Source organism: Grammomys surdaster, unplaced genomic scaffold (assembly GCF_004785775.1).
Source record: "Grammomys surdaster isolate TR1022 unplaced genomic scaffold, NIH_TR_1.0 919, whole genome shotgun sequence".
NCBI lineage: Eukaryota > Metazoa > Chordata > Mammalia > Rodentia > Muridae > Grammomys > Grammomys surdaster.
In genome coordinates, this window is record NW_021605338.1 from 753,561 (window position 1) to 769,696 (window position 16,136).

General features: G+C 40.9%; 1 protein-coding gene across 2 annotated transcripts in view; it reads right to left on the minus strand.

Annotated features, from left to right (window-relative positions):
• Vps36 (vacuolar protein sorting 36 homolog) overlaps window positions 1-16,136 on the minus strand; it is a 27,449-nt gene that overhangs the window by 8,589 nt on the left and 2,724 nt on the right. For both annotated transcript variants that reach the window (XM_028782893.1, XM_028782894.1), the window contains exons 2-6: window positions 12,080-12,148; window positions 8,085-8,155; window positions 4,556-4,670; window positions 3,445-3,534; window positions 2,432-2,518 (exon numbers count right to left, since the gene is read on the minus strand). In XM_028782893.1, coding sequence (XP_028638726.1) covers window positions 2,432-2,518; window positions 3,445-3,534; window positions 4,556-4,670; window positions 8,085-8,155; window positions 12,080-12,148 — 432 coding nt within the window. The remainder of the gene's footprint in view (window positions 1-2,431; window positions 2,519-3,444; window positions 3,535-4,555; window positions 4,671-8,084; window positions 8,156-12,079; window positions 12,149-16,136) is intronic.

Below are 16,136 nucleotides of genomic sequence, written 5' to 3' on the forward strand. Positions count from 1 at the left end.
TTGATTTTGATAACTCCACCATTTCCTTAGCCTGGATAGAGAAAAGACGAAGAACCTTCTAAGAAAATATACTTTCGAGATCTGAAAATATACTTACGACTGAGTGTGAGTGGCTACGTGACACATACCTTGATCATCAGCTTGCTCAGGTCTTCAAAGGCCTGAAATGAGAAATAGGGTTTGTGATCCAATCATTTTAAGGAATTAGGATGTTTCAAAGCAATGACTCAAACAAAAAATTTTCTTACAAATATCAATTTATTATTAATTGTATAAGCAATACATCTACCTCATTTTAAAAATCTACTTTAAGGAACTTGTAAACTTCCTCAAGCTACAACCACAGATTATTATTTATTGTTCTGGGACACGTAAGAAAATCTTGATCTGGGGTGTGGTTCAGTGATAGAATGCTTTCCTGGCATCTGTGAGGTCCTGGGTTGTGCTGTTCCTAACACACACACACAAAGACACAGACACACATTCAGTAAAAAATGTAGCAAACCATTTCTAGGTTGAAAATGACAATACTCAGCGCAGAAACACTTTTTTTTTTTTTGACATAATTATTTTGGCCGAAATGCAGGTATGACTTGACTGAGCCTTAGCCCACGAATGTTAAACCATGACACTTACAGTTTTGCATGTGGCGGCTACACACAAAAAAACATACAAATGCCACCCAAACAGATTAAACAAAACCACCACAGCAAGTGTCTACTCCAAGGGCTTCTTCGAACTGAATCAGATGCGTTTCTAATAAATTATTTCAGGTTATTGAAAATGACTGCAGAATTTCTCAACTAAGTGATGTGCATAGATACCTATGTGTTTTTGAAAACCAGTTAAGAGCTGTCAGTAATTGAAAGTTCAGTCCACACTGTGCTCTGACATACAGGGCCATGACTCTGATCAGCTATGCGAATCTGCAGGAAAGTACTGCCTGCAAGGTTTTTTTTTTCCTTTGCTCAAAGAATAGTGTAAGAATAGTCGTGTAAGATCCTTAATAGGCATCTCACTAAGCTAACAGTGAAAACAAAAGGAATGTGCACACACCTCACAGGAATTTCCTCAGATAAACAAAGGCTTAGACATGGGGTTCTTATCAGCAAGGGCCAGCAGATGCAGGAAGCCCTTTGTGGGAGGCTCTGGGCACCAGCTATGAAACTGAGTGAATTCTAACATTTAAATCACACACCAACCTAGTTTCCAAAACTAGAACAAAGATACATGGTGCAATCTTGGATTTTTACATGGACTGCACAAATTGTTAACAGATTTATTTTACTTGTACATGTAAAATCAGTATGAGAAATCGCTGTTGTATATTTTCATAGAAAAAAACCTAAAATCCTGAGTGTACAAGAACACATCCTTTATCCGTTGTAATCAATGAAAAAATATAAATATCACAGTTCCTTAAAAGAATTGGCTATAAAACATTTTAAGTAATTACAAGGCACTAACAAAAGATTCCTTGCTTTTATTTCTATTATTATTATAAACTATAAAATCAGTAAACTATAAAAAGTGTCGGTAGGCATGTAAAAGAAAAGCTTAGGCCAGACAGAAGCACACACCCATCCTAGTATTATGTCCTCTGGTTTACAGAGCGTTCTACCTTCACACCACAGATTCCCATTTCAACTGTGTGGGAAGGGCACCTGTCTAAAGGCACAGAGGCCTGTGTGCTGGTCTGCATCACCTGCAGCCACTGCTCTGGCCAGTTACTCATTTCATGAATGACCACACGTGTCTGCATTTGCTGTCTCCATAATGGACATTGTAGGTCTCTGCATAGCCCACCCTTCTACCTGGTGACACCAACACCTATTCATCTTTCTGGTCTTTGATCCCATCTTCCTGTTGTTAACAAGTCTTCTTTGACCTCTAGGGATGGTAAAGGTCATGTCATGGGTCCCTTCTGGATCCTAAATTCTCTCTTCACAAGGTGTGTGTTGATGTCAATACACCAGTTTGCCTGTCTATCCAGTCTGCCCTCAGAGTAGCCACAGTTCCTCACGTAAGTCACCGTGTGGATAACAAGAACTATTTCCTAAATAAATCAGGCTCTGCACAGAATATGTTGTCTGTGGAGAATTCTTTGAGGTGTAGGAATCCATGAAAATGGAAACAATTTATTTCTTGAAATGGAATAATTCATTTTAAAGAAATAATTCATAAATTAAGAACTTTATTTTGAGCATCTCAACAACCTTCAGAAAAAAAGGAAATCAAAGAATAGAAAACAGCTCGCTATTCCAAACTCTCTCTGGAAGAGTAACCTCGAAGGGAAAACAGTGTTGAAGTATGCCAAGCTGAGGTAGATCTGTAGGAAACGGGAGACCACGGCGGAGCTGTGGGCAAGCTAAATATATTCCAAATTACAGAACGGAACCATCAAGGCTGTAAGAGGATGTTTAAAGATTACCTCAGAAATGTTTTTGTCGGTTTCTTTTCTTTTTTCTTCAAGTTTCCTCTCAATACCTACAATCCCAACAGCTCGTACTCTTCCTGGCTGGGAAAAAAAAATAGAAAAAAACAAGTAGCTCATAAAACATACAAGACGGGAAGGAAACAAAACCCTTTGTAAACTACACTGAGTTTTCAAAGGTGGGAAAGGACCCACAAAGAAAGCGGCATACAACTGCATCACACTTCCTTTCAAAACACTTGTTTCTTTCTGGTTGCACATAATAACCTTCAAATATTAAGGGAAAAAATAAATTTATAATCAACTAATCAACGGCATGCATGTTTTTCTCTGTATTGTAGGTATAGCTAAATTTCTTATTCATTTTTTATTCTTTGGGGATCTATCGTATATTCGATACTTGAGAGTTTATCAAATGTATAAAAGTCTTGTGGCTGGTAAGTCCTTCAGCTGTTTTCTCACATCTGAGAGCCCGTCCACAGTTCAGCAAATGAGTCAGACTCATTTTTAGGAAAATTCATTTTTTTACAATTAGAACTCTACTGTTTTGTTTTTGACAATGTTGTGATCACAGAGAGTTCCTCTTCTTCCTCCTCCTCCTCCTCTTCTTCCTCTTTCTCCTCCTCTTTTTTTTTTTTTTTTTTTTGGTTATTTTTTGAGACAGACTCTCTCAATGTAGCCCTGGCTATCCTGGAACTCACTGTGTAGACCAGACTGGCCTTGATTGAACACAGAGAGATATGCCAGTCTTCGCCTCCCAAATGCTTGGACTGAAGGTGTGCACCACCACGTGGCCAGAGTCTTCTTATGGAGCACACAGATACAGAGATGAAAACACTACCAGCTGAGCCTGTCTCACACTCATGATTCCAGCACTTGGGAGGCTCAGGTAGGAGGACCCTTTCAAGATGGGGGCCAGCTGGGCTATGCACAAGTTCTAGGTCACCCTGTCTTAGGAACACAAACAAAAAGGAAGATACTACACTTACAAATAGTTTTTAAAACTATACCTGGGATCCTTTATTTGTTTGTAGTGACTGGGAAACTGGTACCGTCTCCCATCTTCTCTGTGTCATTTCCTCTGATAGACGCCTGTAAAACTGCAATCCACATGCAAAGATCTGAGTCAAGTGGCAACTATCACATACATCACATACGTGTTATAAACATTCCTTCACTACACGGTTCTGTTCAGTCATCAGGAACAAGACTAGACCTTTAGACAGCAAAACAAGTCAAAAGTTGTTTTCTAGGATCAGCTTCAGAAAGAACAAAGACATCAAAACACACACACACACACACACACACACACACACACACACACTCTCTCTGGCCTTCTATGCAGAGCACAGTTCTCGCCTATGTGAGCACTACTGAAGTGAACGCCCTCACTTTAAGCAATCCTACATATGTGGAATACTTTTCAATCATTTTTCCAGAAAAGCAGCAGAGAATATAAAGTAAAATTTAGGGACAAGCCAGATGCAGAAGCACACACCTAAAATCCTGGTAGATGGATTAGTTCTAGGTTACCCTCAATTATATAACAAATTTAAGGCCACTATGGGCCACATTATACTCTGTTTCAAAAAAAAAAAAAAAAACCAACATAAAATAAAACCAAAATCAGGGACAAAATGAAATGTGGCTAAGCTCGAAAAAAAAAAATCAAATATATTTTCTCAGTATAATGAAAACACCTTTGGGAAAGCCACTTCAATTGCATTTGTCTTAAGAACAAGTGTCCAGCAACTTTCTAATTAGGTCCTCTAAACCTTGATGCTGGGGGACCTTACTTGAGTCATTCTCTGCATGGAGCTAACCAACACCAGTTGCCTGCTGGTGAGCTTTCAGATAGGTCAGCTTAATTAATGTCTTCCCATGACAGGTTCATCAACTAAGCACTAAAAAACGTCACCAGCCGTGCAGGGCCACCGCTCGGTAGGCTTCGAGCTTCAGATATAACCACGCCTTCCTGCTTGTCAGTTTTGATAAGGATCAAAACACAAATTTTGTTTTGTTTTGTTAAACGGAATCTGGTGTGCTTCATGATACTGTCTTCTGCCATCGTAACATACAACACAGACTTTCAAATCCAACTGCACTCCCGAGGGAGCTTACCTCAATCTGGCCATGTTCTTTGAAGGAGAGTTTGATGTAGGAGTTCTTACTGCTCTGGACTGGACCGGGCTCTTTGTTAGGAGGAGCTGGGTGCAGATGGACCACTATTTTGGCGCTAATGAACGAGCAAATATGTTGGCCATTTTAAAATCACTTATTCTGTGTTTTATAACTTTTCATTACTTGCTTATTTATGGACTGTTTTGAGGTAGGATCTCACTGTGTCGTTCTGGCAAACCTGGAACTAGCTTGTAGTCCAGGCTAGCCTCCAACACAGAAATCCACCTGCCTCTACCTCCGCATGCTGAGACTGACAGTGTGAGCTGCTACAACAAGCACTGTTTTTAAAGCTTCTTTTATATTCCAAATGACTCTTGAATTTATATAAAAACACTGAATTTCCTAAAAGACATTCTTTTCTAATTTATATTCAGGATCATTAAGGCCTGAAAAAATAAAACTCGTAAGATATGAACAGAAAAGAAAGAAAGCAGGCTGAGCATGGCATCGGGAGAGAGGGAGTCGGCAGCACCCTCGATGGCCTCTGCACCAGCTCCTGCCTCCAGGCCCCTGCCCTGTACGAGTTCCGGTCTCTAATAAACCCTTTCCCCAATAAGTTAAAAAAAAAAAAGTATGAACTAAATGTTACTGGCTATATAAATGAAACAAAAGTATGGTTTTTAGAAATGAATTTAAAGTAAGTTCACAGCCACCCCCTGAGTTTATAGGGTGTAATGACTTCTACCTAAGCATTCTGCCTTACTGGAAAAGAACATGTGAAAAGTTATCTGTAAAACAGGCTGGTTGATATTTTGTAAAAACTCATCCAAAGCTAACATTCTATAGTGTCGTTTGTTAGAAAATACCACCCAGGCAGCAACGACCTAGAAGTCCCGACACTGAAAACAACTCTCAAAACACAGCAGACCTAGGGAGATGAGCTTCTATCATGTTTGTGAATAGCATCGCCTTCAGTACATTAAATACACTACCAGGCATGCCTCACCATGGTCTAGCCTGGGCCACCTGATCCGCCCTTCCTTGTACCCTGCCTCAACCCCCACATCTAGACACTAGAATAAGGAAAGACATCCCACGTCCATGAATTGCTAGAACTAACACTGTGGAAATGACCATCTTTCCAAAAGCTATTTACAGATTCAACAAAATTCCAACCAAAACCCACACATCACTCTTCACTGAAACAGAAAACAAAACAACAAAAACACCAAACTACCCTGAAATTCAGATGGAACCAAACAAGTCCCCAGAGAGTCAAAAAAATAAAAAATATTGAAGGGGAAAAAAAGGCTTCTGGAGAGGAAAGGTTACCATTCCAGATCTCAACACATACTACAGAGCCATAGTTATAAAGATACTATGGTACTGGCCCAAATACAGACATGTAGACCAATGGAACAAAACCGAAGACCCAAACATGAGTACATATAACTTCAGTGATTTAATAGTTGACAAAGATGTTAAAAAAAAAAACAGAAAAAATAAAACTGTAATTTGGAGAAAAGAAAACATCTTCAACAAATAATACCAGGAAACACGGATGCCCACACGCAAAAGTGTGAAATTAGATCCATATCTACCACCTTGTTAGAAAACTAGCTCCAGACACCTAAATGTAACACAGTAACTTCTGGAAGAAACACAGGCAGTGCCCTCCATGACATGGAGTAGCAGAGGACTCTGAGTATGACTCCATTTGTGCAGGAATCAAGGCCAACAATTGATAACTAAATAGTTTCTGCACAGCTAAGGAATCTGCCAGTGGTGGGACACGCCTTTAATTCTAGGACTCAGGAGGCAGAGCCAGGTGAGCCACTGAGTTTGAGGCCAGCCTGGTCTACAGAGCAAGTTCTAGGATATCTAGGGCTAAGCAGAGAGACTCTGTCTCAAAAAAAAAAAAAAAAAACCAAAATAAAAAAAAAAGAATCGTGTGAACAGGAAGCCCACAGAATTCGAGTGAATCTTTGTCAGCTATACATCTGACAGAGAATGTATACTATCTGTCTCTATATATCTCCATCTCTCTCTCTGTTTTCTCTGATGACAAATGACCCATTCAAAAAACACACTTGGGATCTGAACAGAGATTCTCAAAAGAAGAAAAAAAAATGTCTAAGAAGTATCCTCCCAAATGTTCATCATCCCTACCAATTGGGGGAAGGCAATCAAAACAACTTTTATTCCGTCCCTACTCCCGTGAGACTGGCAAAGATAACAAACCAGCTGACAACTGATGGTACAGACGACACGGGGAGAAAGCAAGCCTCGGTCACTGCTGTCGGGGTCGTGATCTCACGCAGCCATTGTAGAAATCAATGTGGCCTGCTCGCTCTCATCTGAGGCTCCTAACCTCTTCAGGTTCTGTACTGCAAGGACGTATCCTGTAGTGACCACAGAAACCAGGACAGCAAAGGCGACCACAGAGGGGGAGGGCAATAGAGGGCAAGGTACTTGAATAGCAGGCTACTGATGTGAAGGGAAAACCTGACAGATGGGGGAGGGGGGGCAGGAGGCTTTAATTAGGGATGCAGAAAAAGATAAGTAAAATAGAAGGGGGTTACTAAAAAACAGTAAGGATGTCTGAAAAGTCATGAGAAAATTGTGACAATATTTCCTTCCAGAGCCATAGACTATCTAACAAAAACCCCAACCCCAGCCGTAAGCAGTTCTGCTTTGGGTGGTCGCTCAGGGCTGTCTGGTGACTCCTCAGACAGTCTAGGCTATTGCCCTTGCCCTTGGTTGTCTCTCAGAGGTGGGAGGTTAAGTCCCTATTGCTGAGGACACCACACACTTCAGACACATGATCTGGAGGATCCAAGATGATTCTGACTTTAAAGCCTCCCCCAGAGGTCATGGTTCTAGAAGGTGACATTCTAAGGAAGCAACTGTAGTCCTAACCAGCTCTAACCCCGTGAACCATAGTCCTACCCAGCTGTGACCCTATAAACCATAATCCTACCCAGCTATGATCCTATGAACCATAGTCCTACCCAACTATGATCCTATGAACCATAGTCCTACCCAGCTATGAACCTATGAACCATAGTCCTACCCAGCTATGACCCTATGAACCATAGTCCTATCCAGCTATGAACCTATGAACCATAGTCCTACCCAGCAATGATCCTATGAACCATAGTCCTACCCAGCGATGACACTATGAATGATAGTCCTACCCAGCTATGATACTATGAACCATAACAAGGAATAATAACCCTAAGGGAATGCGGTTATCAATAAGTTATCAACATCAATAGTTCTTTCCCTCAGATGAGGTGTTCCTGGGTGAAATGCTGACTAATGCACACACATGAAAGGTGAGTGTGCTTGTGGAAACACAGAAGAGCAGGGCCACACTACCTATTTTGACGTAAGGACATTACAGCAAGCCTTACTACTTTATTCAGACTTCAAAATGGATACAAGGTATAAACACACCCTTAAAGAACCTACTGACCAGTACTGTGACAGGAAATGGTTTTGTGAATGAAGACTGTTTAGACCTTACCTCTTCCCGATTCCAGCCGCCTGTTCCTCGATGAAAACAATCTGAGACAGGGGAATGGCCATGCAGCACTCCTAAGAGCAAACCAACAGAAAAAGAGCTACGTTACACTCCTCAGAAGATGGAGTCCAACAGCGCTACAGCACTGTTCCCTGTGAGGTACTTAAAACCAACGATGCCCTAATCCGTGAAGAAATGTTCCTTCTCTGCCTGGCTCTACCACAGCTACACTTCCAATCGCCTTAATAAACGGCAGTAGAATTTAAATAATATTCCATGCTGGCATTTTGTGCATGGGAAGACATAAAAAGAGTTTTAAAGGCAAGTGCAGGACTAAGAAGATGGCTCAGTGGGTAGAGGTGCCTGCCCCCAAGTTTAAACTTGAGTTCCATCCCTGGGACTCACCTGGTGGAAGAGAGAACCAGTCTGCAAGCTAATCATCTGCTGGTTAACCTCCATGTGTGCACAGAGGTACACACACACACACACACAATAATAATAATAATAATAATAACAATAATAAATAAGATGTAACTACCCAGGTGGTGATACATCTGTAACCTCGGTACTTGCAAATCTGAGACAGGAGGTTACAGACTTTAGCCTGAGCTATATATAGTGAGACCCTGTTTTTAAAAATAAAAGTAAATGGGGCTGCAGACACGGCTGAGCAGTTAAGAGTATTTGATTCTCTTGCAAAGACCAGAGTTCAGTTCCAAGCAGCTTTGTTGGGCAACTAATGCCTGTCAGTCTAGTTCCAGAGACTCCAGTGCACTCTTCTGCCGTCCCTGGGCATCTGCACACATGCACATACACGTGAGTACACACATGTAAAGAAACAAACTAATAATAAATCATTTTAAAGTAAAATAAAACAATTATAACTACCTTTGTTTTTATAGTTGGTATACTCTCTCAAGTAAAATTTATGAAAAAATTTTGAATATCTCTTTTGTAAAATATGATCTATAGCCAATGTAAAATAATTCATCATCATGTACTGTTCGAGCTTCTAATTAAAATGAACCTGTATGAAAAAAATGACATAATATTTCTTATATGAAAAACAAAAACAGAACAATTCTTTTTTTTTTTTTTTAAAGATTTATTTATTTTATGTATATGAGTACTCTGTAGCTGTCTTCAGACACACCAGAAGAGGGCATCGAATCGCATTACAGATGGTTGTGAGCCATCATGTGGTTGCTGGGATTTGAACTCAGGACCTCTGGAAGAGCAGTCAGTGCTCTTAACCACTGAGCCATCTCTCCAGCCCAAACAGAACAATTCTAAGGGGTACATTTTATACAGGTGATTTTTCTATTCCTTTATAATTTCCCACTTTAGATATGCACACATGTATATACATTTCAAGAGAAAATACTAATGTGGCTTTCTTATTACTAACTACAAACTTTACAGTATTTTATAAGTTCATTTGTAGAGGCACATGCCTATAATCCCAGTTATTTGGGAGAGTAAAAAGGACCACTTGAGTTGAAGGTTAGGAAAGTCTTCACAGTAAAACTTTGTTTTTTTTTTTTTTTTAAAAAGTTAAGGGCTGGAGAGATGGCTCAGTGGTTAAGAGTACTGGCTATTCTTCCAGAGGTTGTGAGTTCAATTCCCAACACCCATCTGGTGGCTCACAACCATCTGTAATGGGATCTGATGCCCTCTTCTGGCATGCATGTGTATGTGTAGAGAGAGCACTAAAATTTATATAGAATTAACAAATGAATAAAAAAATTAAATTTAATTTAAATCATTACACTGATTGGCATATAATAGGTCTAAGAATTTTTTAATTAATGCTTAATTGTACAAATTAATAGGTTTCACTTTTTTTATAGTTGATTTTGCATGTATGTGCACTAGCATGCATGTGCATGGATGTTGCAGCCCCCTGGTGTGTGTGTGGTGATCAAAATTGTAAACATGAGTTCTCTAGGTCTACCACGTGCTGTCTGGGGATAGAGGTCAGGCCTGTAGCTCTGGAGGGAAGCCTTCACTGGCTGATCCATCTCGGTGGTCCCAGTAGATTCACACTAACATTTCCACATGTGCACACATCACTTACCAATCATGTCCATCTTCCCTGCAGCCTTCTCTTCCCTTCCCTGCCTAAGTGTTCTCTTTATATGGTAACTGAAAGGTTACACCAAAATTAATTTATCGACATCTAGTTTCTGGGCACCTCATCATCTTCTAAAGATTTTTCTTCTGCACATAATTGAAAAATGATTCCATAGCATTAACAGACTAATGAAGGCAGAATCACCCTCAAGAGGGGAGAATGGTTCTTTTTTTTTTTTTTTAATTTATTTATTTTATTTATGAGTACACTGTAGCTGTCTTCAGACACACCAGAAAAGGGCATTGACTCTCATTACGGATGGTTGTGAGCCACCATGTGGTTGCTGGGATTTGAACTCAGGACCTCTGGAAGAGCAGTCAGTGCTCTTAACCGCTGAGCCATCTCTCCAGCCCCGGGAGAATGGTTCTTAAAGGACGAAGCCAGGTATTGCACTCTTCTGTTGTGGATTTGGTTTATTGCTGACATTATGTTAATTGAGTCCCAAAATTACACAGGAATTTGCACGCCTGTGTGTGTGTGAGATGCTGAGGGTCCATGCCCTCAGCTGGTTCTAACTGGTAAATAAAGTTGCTGGCGGGTAGCGGCAATGGTTGGGTAGGGAGACAGAGACTTTAGATTTCTCCAGCAAGGACAAGGAAACCACAGGAAGAAGGATTTAGAATCACCATGATGGGGAGGCAGGAAGATCGGGCATAGAGCTGGAGAATGTATAGCCATGTAGGAGTCAGGGAGGAGCGGCCCTAAGGGGACTCCCTGCTTGGGTCTGGGGTAGCAAAGATGGAATATAGATTTTAGTAAGTAGTAATTCAGGAGTATGGGAGGGGAGACGTTAGCAACACAGAAGTTTGGCAGTGGCCCAACCATTGAGCTGCTTAGGACGTATTAAAAATAAGGCGAGTTCACGAGCATGCAAGTGTCCATGTGCGCGTGCACGTGTGTAGGGGGGCGCTGGGGGTCTAGAGAGAAGCAGCACACTCTGGGGAGTTTAGAACGGACTAAAGTACTACTACAAAACTCTTCCAAAAGGTACTTTAAAGTTCATCTTGGTACTAGGCATTCATGATGAGTGGCTGGAGAGATGGCTCAATGGTTAAAAGCACTGGGTCTCTTTCAGGAGACCAGGGTTCAATTCCCAGCACTCACACTGTAGCTCACAACCTTCTGTAACCCCAGTTCCAAGAGATCAGAGACCTCTTGTGGCCTCTGTAGGTACTACACACACATGGTGCAAAGACTTGTGCACTGAAAACCCATAACACAGCTGGAGCTGGAGAATAATTAGGAAAATAATGATAAGATTATTTTAGATTCTAGACTAGACATCTTACCCTGCTGACAGCTGTAACTTTCAAGTTAAAACTCTTTGGAAATGAAGCCATCAGCTCTGTACACACACACCTCACTCTCTCTAAAAGCTATAAAATTAGGGTGAGGAGTCTCTCTCTGCCTGAGTGATACAGGGGAAGGCTTTCTCAGCAGCCAGGAGAATCCCTGCAGAGGAATGCTCCTGCATCCCAGTAACCTGGTATGACGGGTTGTTCAGAAGACATACTATCTTTTTAAGGATCCTCACAGCTGATGAGAGGCTTTCTCTCCCCTACACTGAACCATGCTGTAAGAATTAAGCAACATTGCCCTCAGGAGGCAGAGGTAGATAGATCTCTTTTGAGGCCCAACTGGTCTATATATGGCAAGTTCAAGGTCAGAGTAGGCTAGAGAGTAAGATCTTGTCTCAAAACAAAAACAAACGAGAGAAAACAAACTGAAAATCTTGAATGGGGGTAGCTAAGATTGTTATTCAGTGATGAAGCAAGCACTCAGCTGGGCCAAGGCGTTCAGTGCCGATTCACACTCCCAATGCACAGACAACTAAACAAAGCCCTGGGCAGAAAGTGTCTCTTACATTATTTTTCTGGTCTCTCCAAATCAGCCGGTGTGTACTAAGAAGAAGAGTCCCAGCATCAAATTTTATCTAAAATGAGAAGATCATTATAAAAATGTCAGTATTACTCCATATTACCCAGATTTCCTTACTCGCTAAGCATACAATATGAAATTATTAAACATTTTAGAGTGAGGATTATCACAAATTAAAAAGCAAAGCTATATACTTCATAAATATAAGCTATACATCATAATATATATAATTCTGTAATATATATACACATACATATGCATATATATGCACATATATGCATATATATTCAGTATAGAATTATGGAAAATGCTATGAAAAATCCATAATCTAGGTATATAACCAGGAGTAATTAAATAAAATATATCCTTAGTACAGCACACATGCCAAAGTCAAATAACGAGGCAGAGCTATATATATTATCATGGAATGCTAAGACAGAACTGGCAGGGAAAAAAGGAATTTGCAATGTATTATACAGAATTAAATTCTTCAACAAAATGTGTTTTCTATGTGTGTGGACAAAAATCTCTATATAAGTACCAAAAGCAGTCTAAAGTGAGTACATGGTTAACAATGATTATTTTGGGAAAGGGGTGAGGAAATGGGAAGAGAGAGAAACAAGAAAAGGATCCCTTTTTAAAGAACTTATTTTACTGTGTGCAGGTGAGCGTGTGCGCATGACTGCCAGTGTCTGCTGTGAGGTGTGCTAGGAGCAAGCGGCTGGTCTGGAAGATCAATCTGGGCTGTCAATCTGCTGAGACCTCTCTCCACCAGTCCCACCTCCTCTGTTCTATAAAACTGAGCGGATGATTTTACAATGAGATTGGAGTTTTAAAATATCTGTATAAAAGAAAATCCAGAAATAGATGTGAACATGTGTGATGGTTTGTATATGCTTGGCCCAGGAGTGGCACTGTTAGGAGGAGTGGCCTTGTGGATGTGGATTTTAATACCCTTGTCCTAGCTGCCTGGAAGTCAGTCTTCCACTAGCCGCCTTCAGATGAAGATGTAGAACTCTCAGCTCCTCCTGCACCATGCCTGCCTGGACGCTGCCATGTTCCTGCCTTGATGATAATGGACTGAACCTCTGAACCTGTAAGCCAGCTCCAGTTAAATGTTGTCCTTAGAAGAGTTGCCTTGGTCATGGTGTCTGTTCACAACAGGAAAACTCTAACTAAGACACCATGTAACAAGGGACAGTGATGAAAACTCAGTCACTGGTCCCGATACCTGGGTTGTGTGGGGTGACTTATACTTGGCACAGTTCACCACAACAAATTCTAGAGGAAACAATATCTAAAAGGGAAAAAATGAAAAACTATTTTCAAAAAAGTAGGGAAAATGACATATTAAAAAAAAAAATCTCAAGTTAGAAAAGACCTTAGAAAGACCTGTTCTGTAGAATGAAAGGCATTAAACTCATTGGCACCGAGAGAGAAAAAAAAACCACTCAATTATATGCAGATGTTCACCAATAAACCACTGATGGCAAAAGCCATGAACAGCAAATACAGAAGACAAAGGGCTGGAGAGATGGCTCAGTGGTTAAGAGCACTGACTGTTCTTCCAGAGGTCCTGAGTTCAACTCCCAGGAACCACACGGTGGCTCACAACCATTTGTAATGGGATCTGATGCCCTCTTCTGGTGTGTCTGAAGACAGCTATAGGACACTCATATACATAAAATAAATAAATAATTCAAAGAGAGAGAAAGAGAGAGAGAGAGAGAAAGAGAGAGAAGCAGAGAGAGAGAAGCAGAGAGAGAAACAGAAGACAGAGAGAAAACAGAGGGTAGACTAGAGAAAATAACTTTGACTCACATCCAAGACAAAGGACAACCTGCAATCATGAGAAAAACGACGGACACGCCCATTCCATTTGATGCCCAACCTCACTGACCTAAACTAAACACAAATACAAGATATTTATCCCTAAGATGATGGGCCCATCCACTGATGTTTGTAAAAGCAAATGAGAGGGGAAAAAAAAAAAAAACCTTCCATCAAGAGGAAAATGGATCCTGTGGTGGCTTGAATATGTTTGGCCCAGGGAATGGCACTATTAGGAGGTGTGGCCTTGTTGGAGAAAGTATGTCACTGTGGGGGTAGGCAATGAGATCCTCCTCCTAACCATGTGGAAGCCAATCTTCTCTTAGTGGCCTTCAGATGAAGATGTAGAACTCTCAGCTCCTCCTGCACCATGCCTGCCTGGATGCTGCCATGCTCCCGAGTTGATGATAAAGGACTGAACCTCTGAACCTGTAAGCCAGCCCCAAGTAAATGTTGTCCTTATAATGTTGCCTTGGTCATGGTGTCTGTTTACAGCAGTAAAACCCTAACTAAGACAGATCCCCATTGGTGGTACTACCATTGGTGGTATTAAAGAAAATAAATACAGAGACTGTACTCACAGTATTCAATAAAGCAAACAACTGTGCATTTAAATGTATCTGATAGGATGTCATCGACTATAGCAACCATCCAGATTCTTACTATGTAGCCCAGCTGTCCTGGAACTTGATATGTTGACCAGGCTGGCCTCAAACTCACAAAGATCTGCCTCTCAAGTCCAGGGATCAAAAGCATGTACCCCCATGCCTGGCTAGTCATCCAGCTTTCAAAATAGCAAAATTGTGAAAAGTACACAGAGAGCCAATAAATGTGGCATAGTCTCTAGACCAATTTTTTTAATTAAAAAAAAGTTATAAAGTATACACTGCATTTCAATTCATATATATACATGCATATATACAACATATATGCATATATATTGGTTGTATGTGTGTGTGTGTGTGTTTGCTTATTGCCCCCAATAAGATGATATTTTGAGTTAGAGCCATTGGGAAGTGCTTATGTTGGATATCACGGGATAGGGACTCAGTGATAGAGAAGAATCATTGTCTGAACAACAGATGCAAGTTCTCTCTGCAGGCAGGAAACCAGGAGAGGCTGAGGTGCACACAGTGAGGTAGCGGTTGTCTGTAAGGCAAGAAGAGGAGCCCCAAAGCCCCAAAGCTCCCAGCATCTACCTAGGACACTCCCTCCTCAGAACTGTGAGAAAGAAAGTTCTGAGCCTAGGCCTCTGTGCTTCAGCCACCGAGTCTGTAGCAGTATTAGAACAAGTTTTTGAACTATTTTAAAAACTTTAATGTGGGCTGGGGATGTACCTGTTGACAAACTGTCTAGCACACATGAAGCCAGGGTGGGTCCCCAGCACTACAAAAACTGGCATGGCTGCACATGCCTGTGAGCCCATCACTCGGGAGGTAGAAGCAGAAGGTTCGAGGCCAGCTTGAGCCACATAAGACCCTGTTCTCTCTACTTAACTTCAAACACAAAAAAATAAAAATACTGTTATACAATCATGAAAAAGATGTCATTGTGTCTTTATGACAGAGGTTTTAATTTCATAGATTATTATTCTTGAAAATTAGACAACAAATCAATTTAGAATTAGGATTCAAGAGATAAATAAATTAAATACTTCCAATTCTGTTGAAATAATAAGTGTGCATACACACACACACACACACACACACACACATATTCATACATGTATACATTCTAGAGGTTACTATTTCCCTAAATACTAGAGAGCAGAATTTGCCATTATATAAGGCTTGCTTGAATCACTTCCAGGAGCGTTTAGTTATCTCTAAAGTTACAAGGCTGGACCTATTTCCAAGGCTACCTCACACCACATACTAATGAAGAAAGATTTTTAGTAAGGATTCAGTTCATTTCAAATGACAGAATTCTTCTGAGTTTAAAATTACGTGGCTGAGAACGTGTGCTTTAATGTTTGTTATAACCCAGACAAAAATCAAAGCACGGATGGGGTGGGATGATGAAGCTGGGAATCTTCTTCTAGCTGAACATGCTCCTGGCAGAGGGCCAGTCAGTTTTCTTCAGGGATCAGGCCCCTGAGAGACCCATGTTCCAGTAGACGGGATGGCCCTACAGCCCCAGTGGATGACCCTACAGCCCAGTGGATGACCTACAGCCCAGTGGATGACCCTACAGCCCCAGTGGATGACCCTACA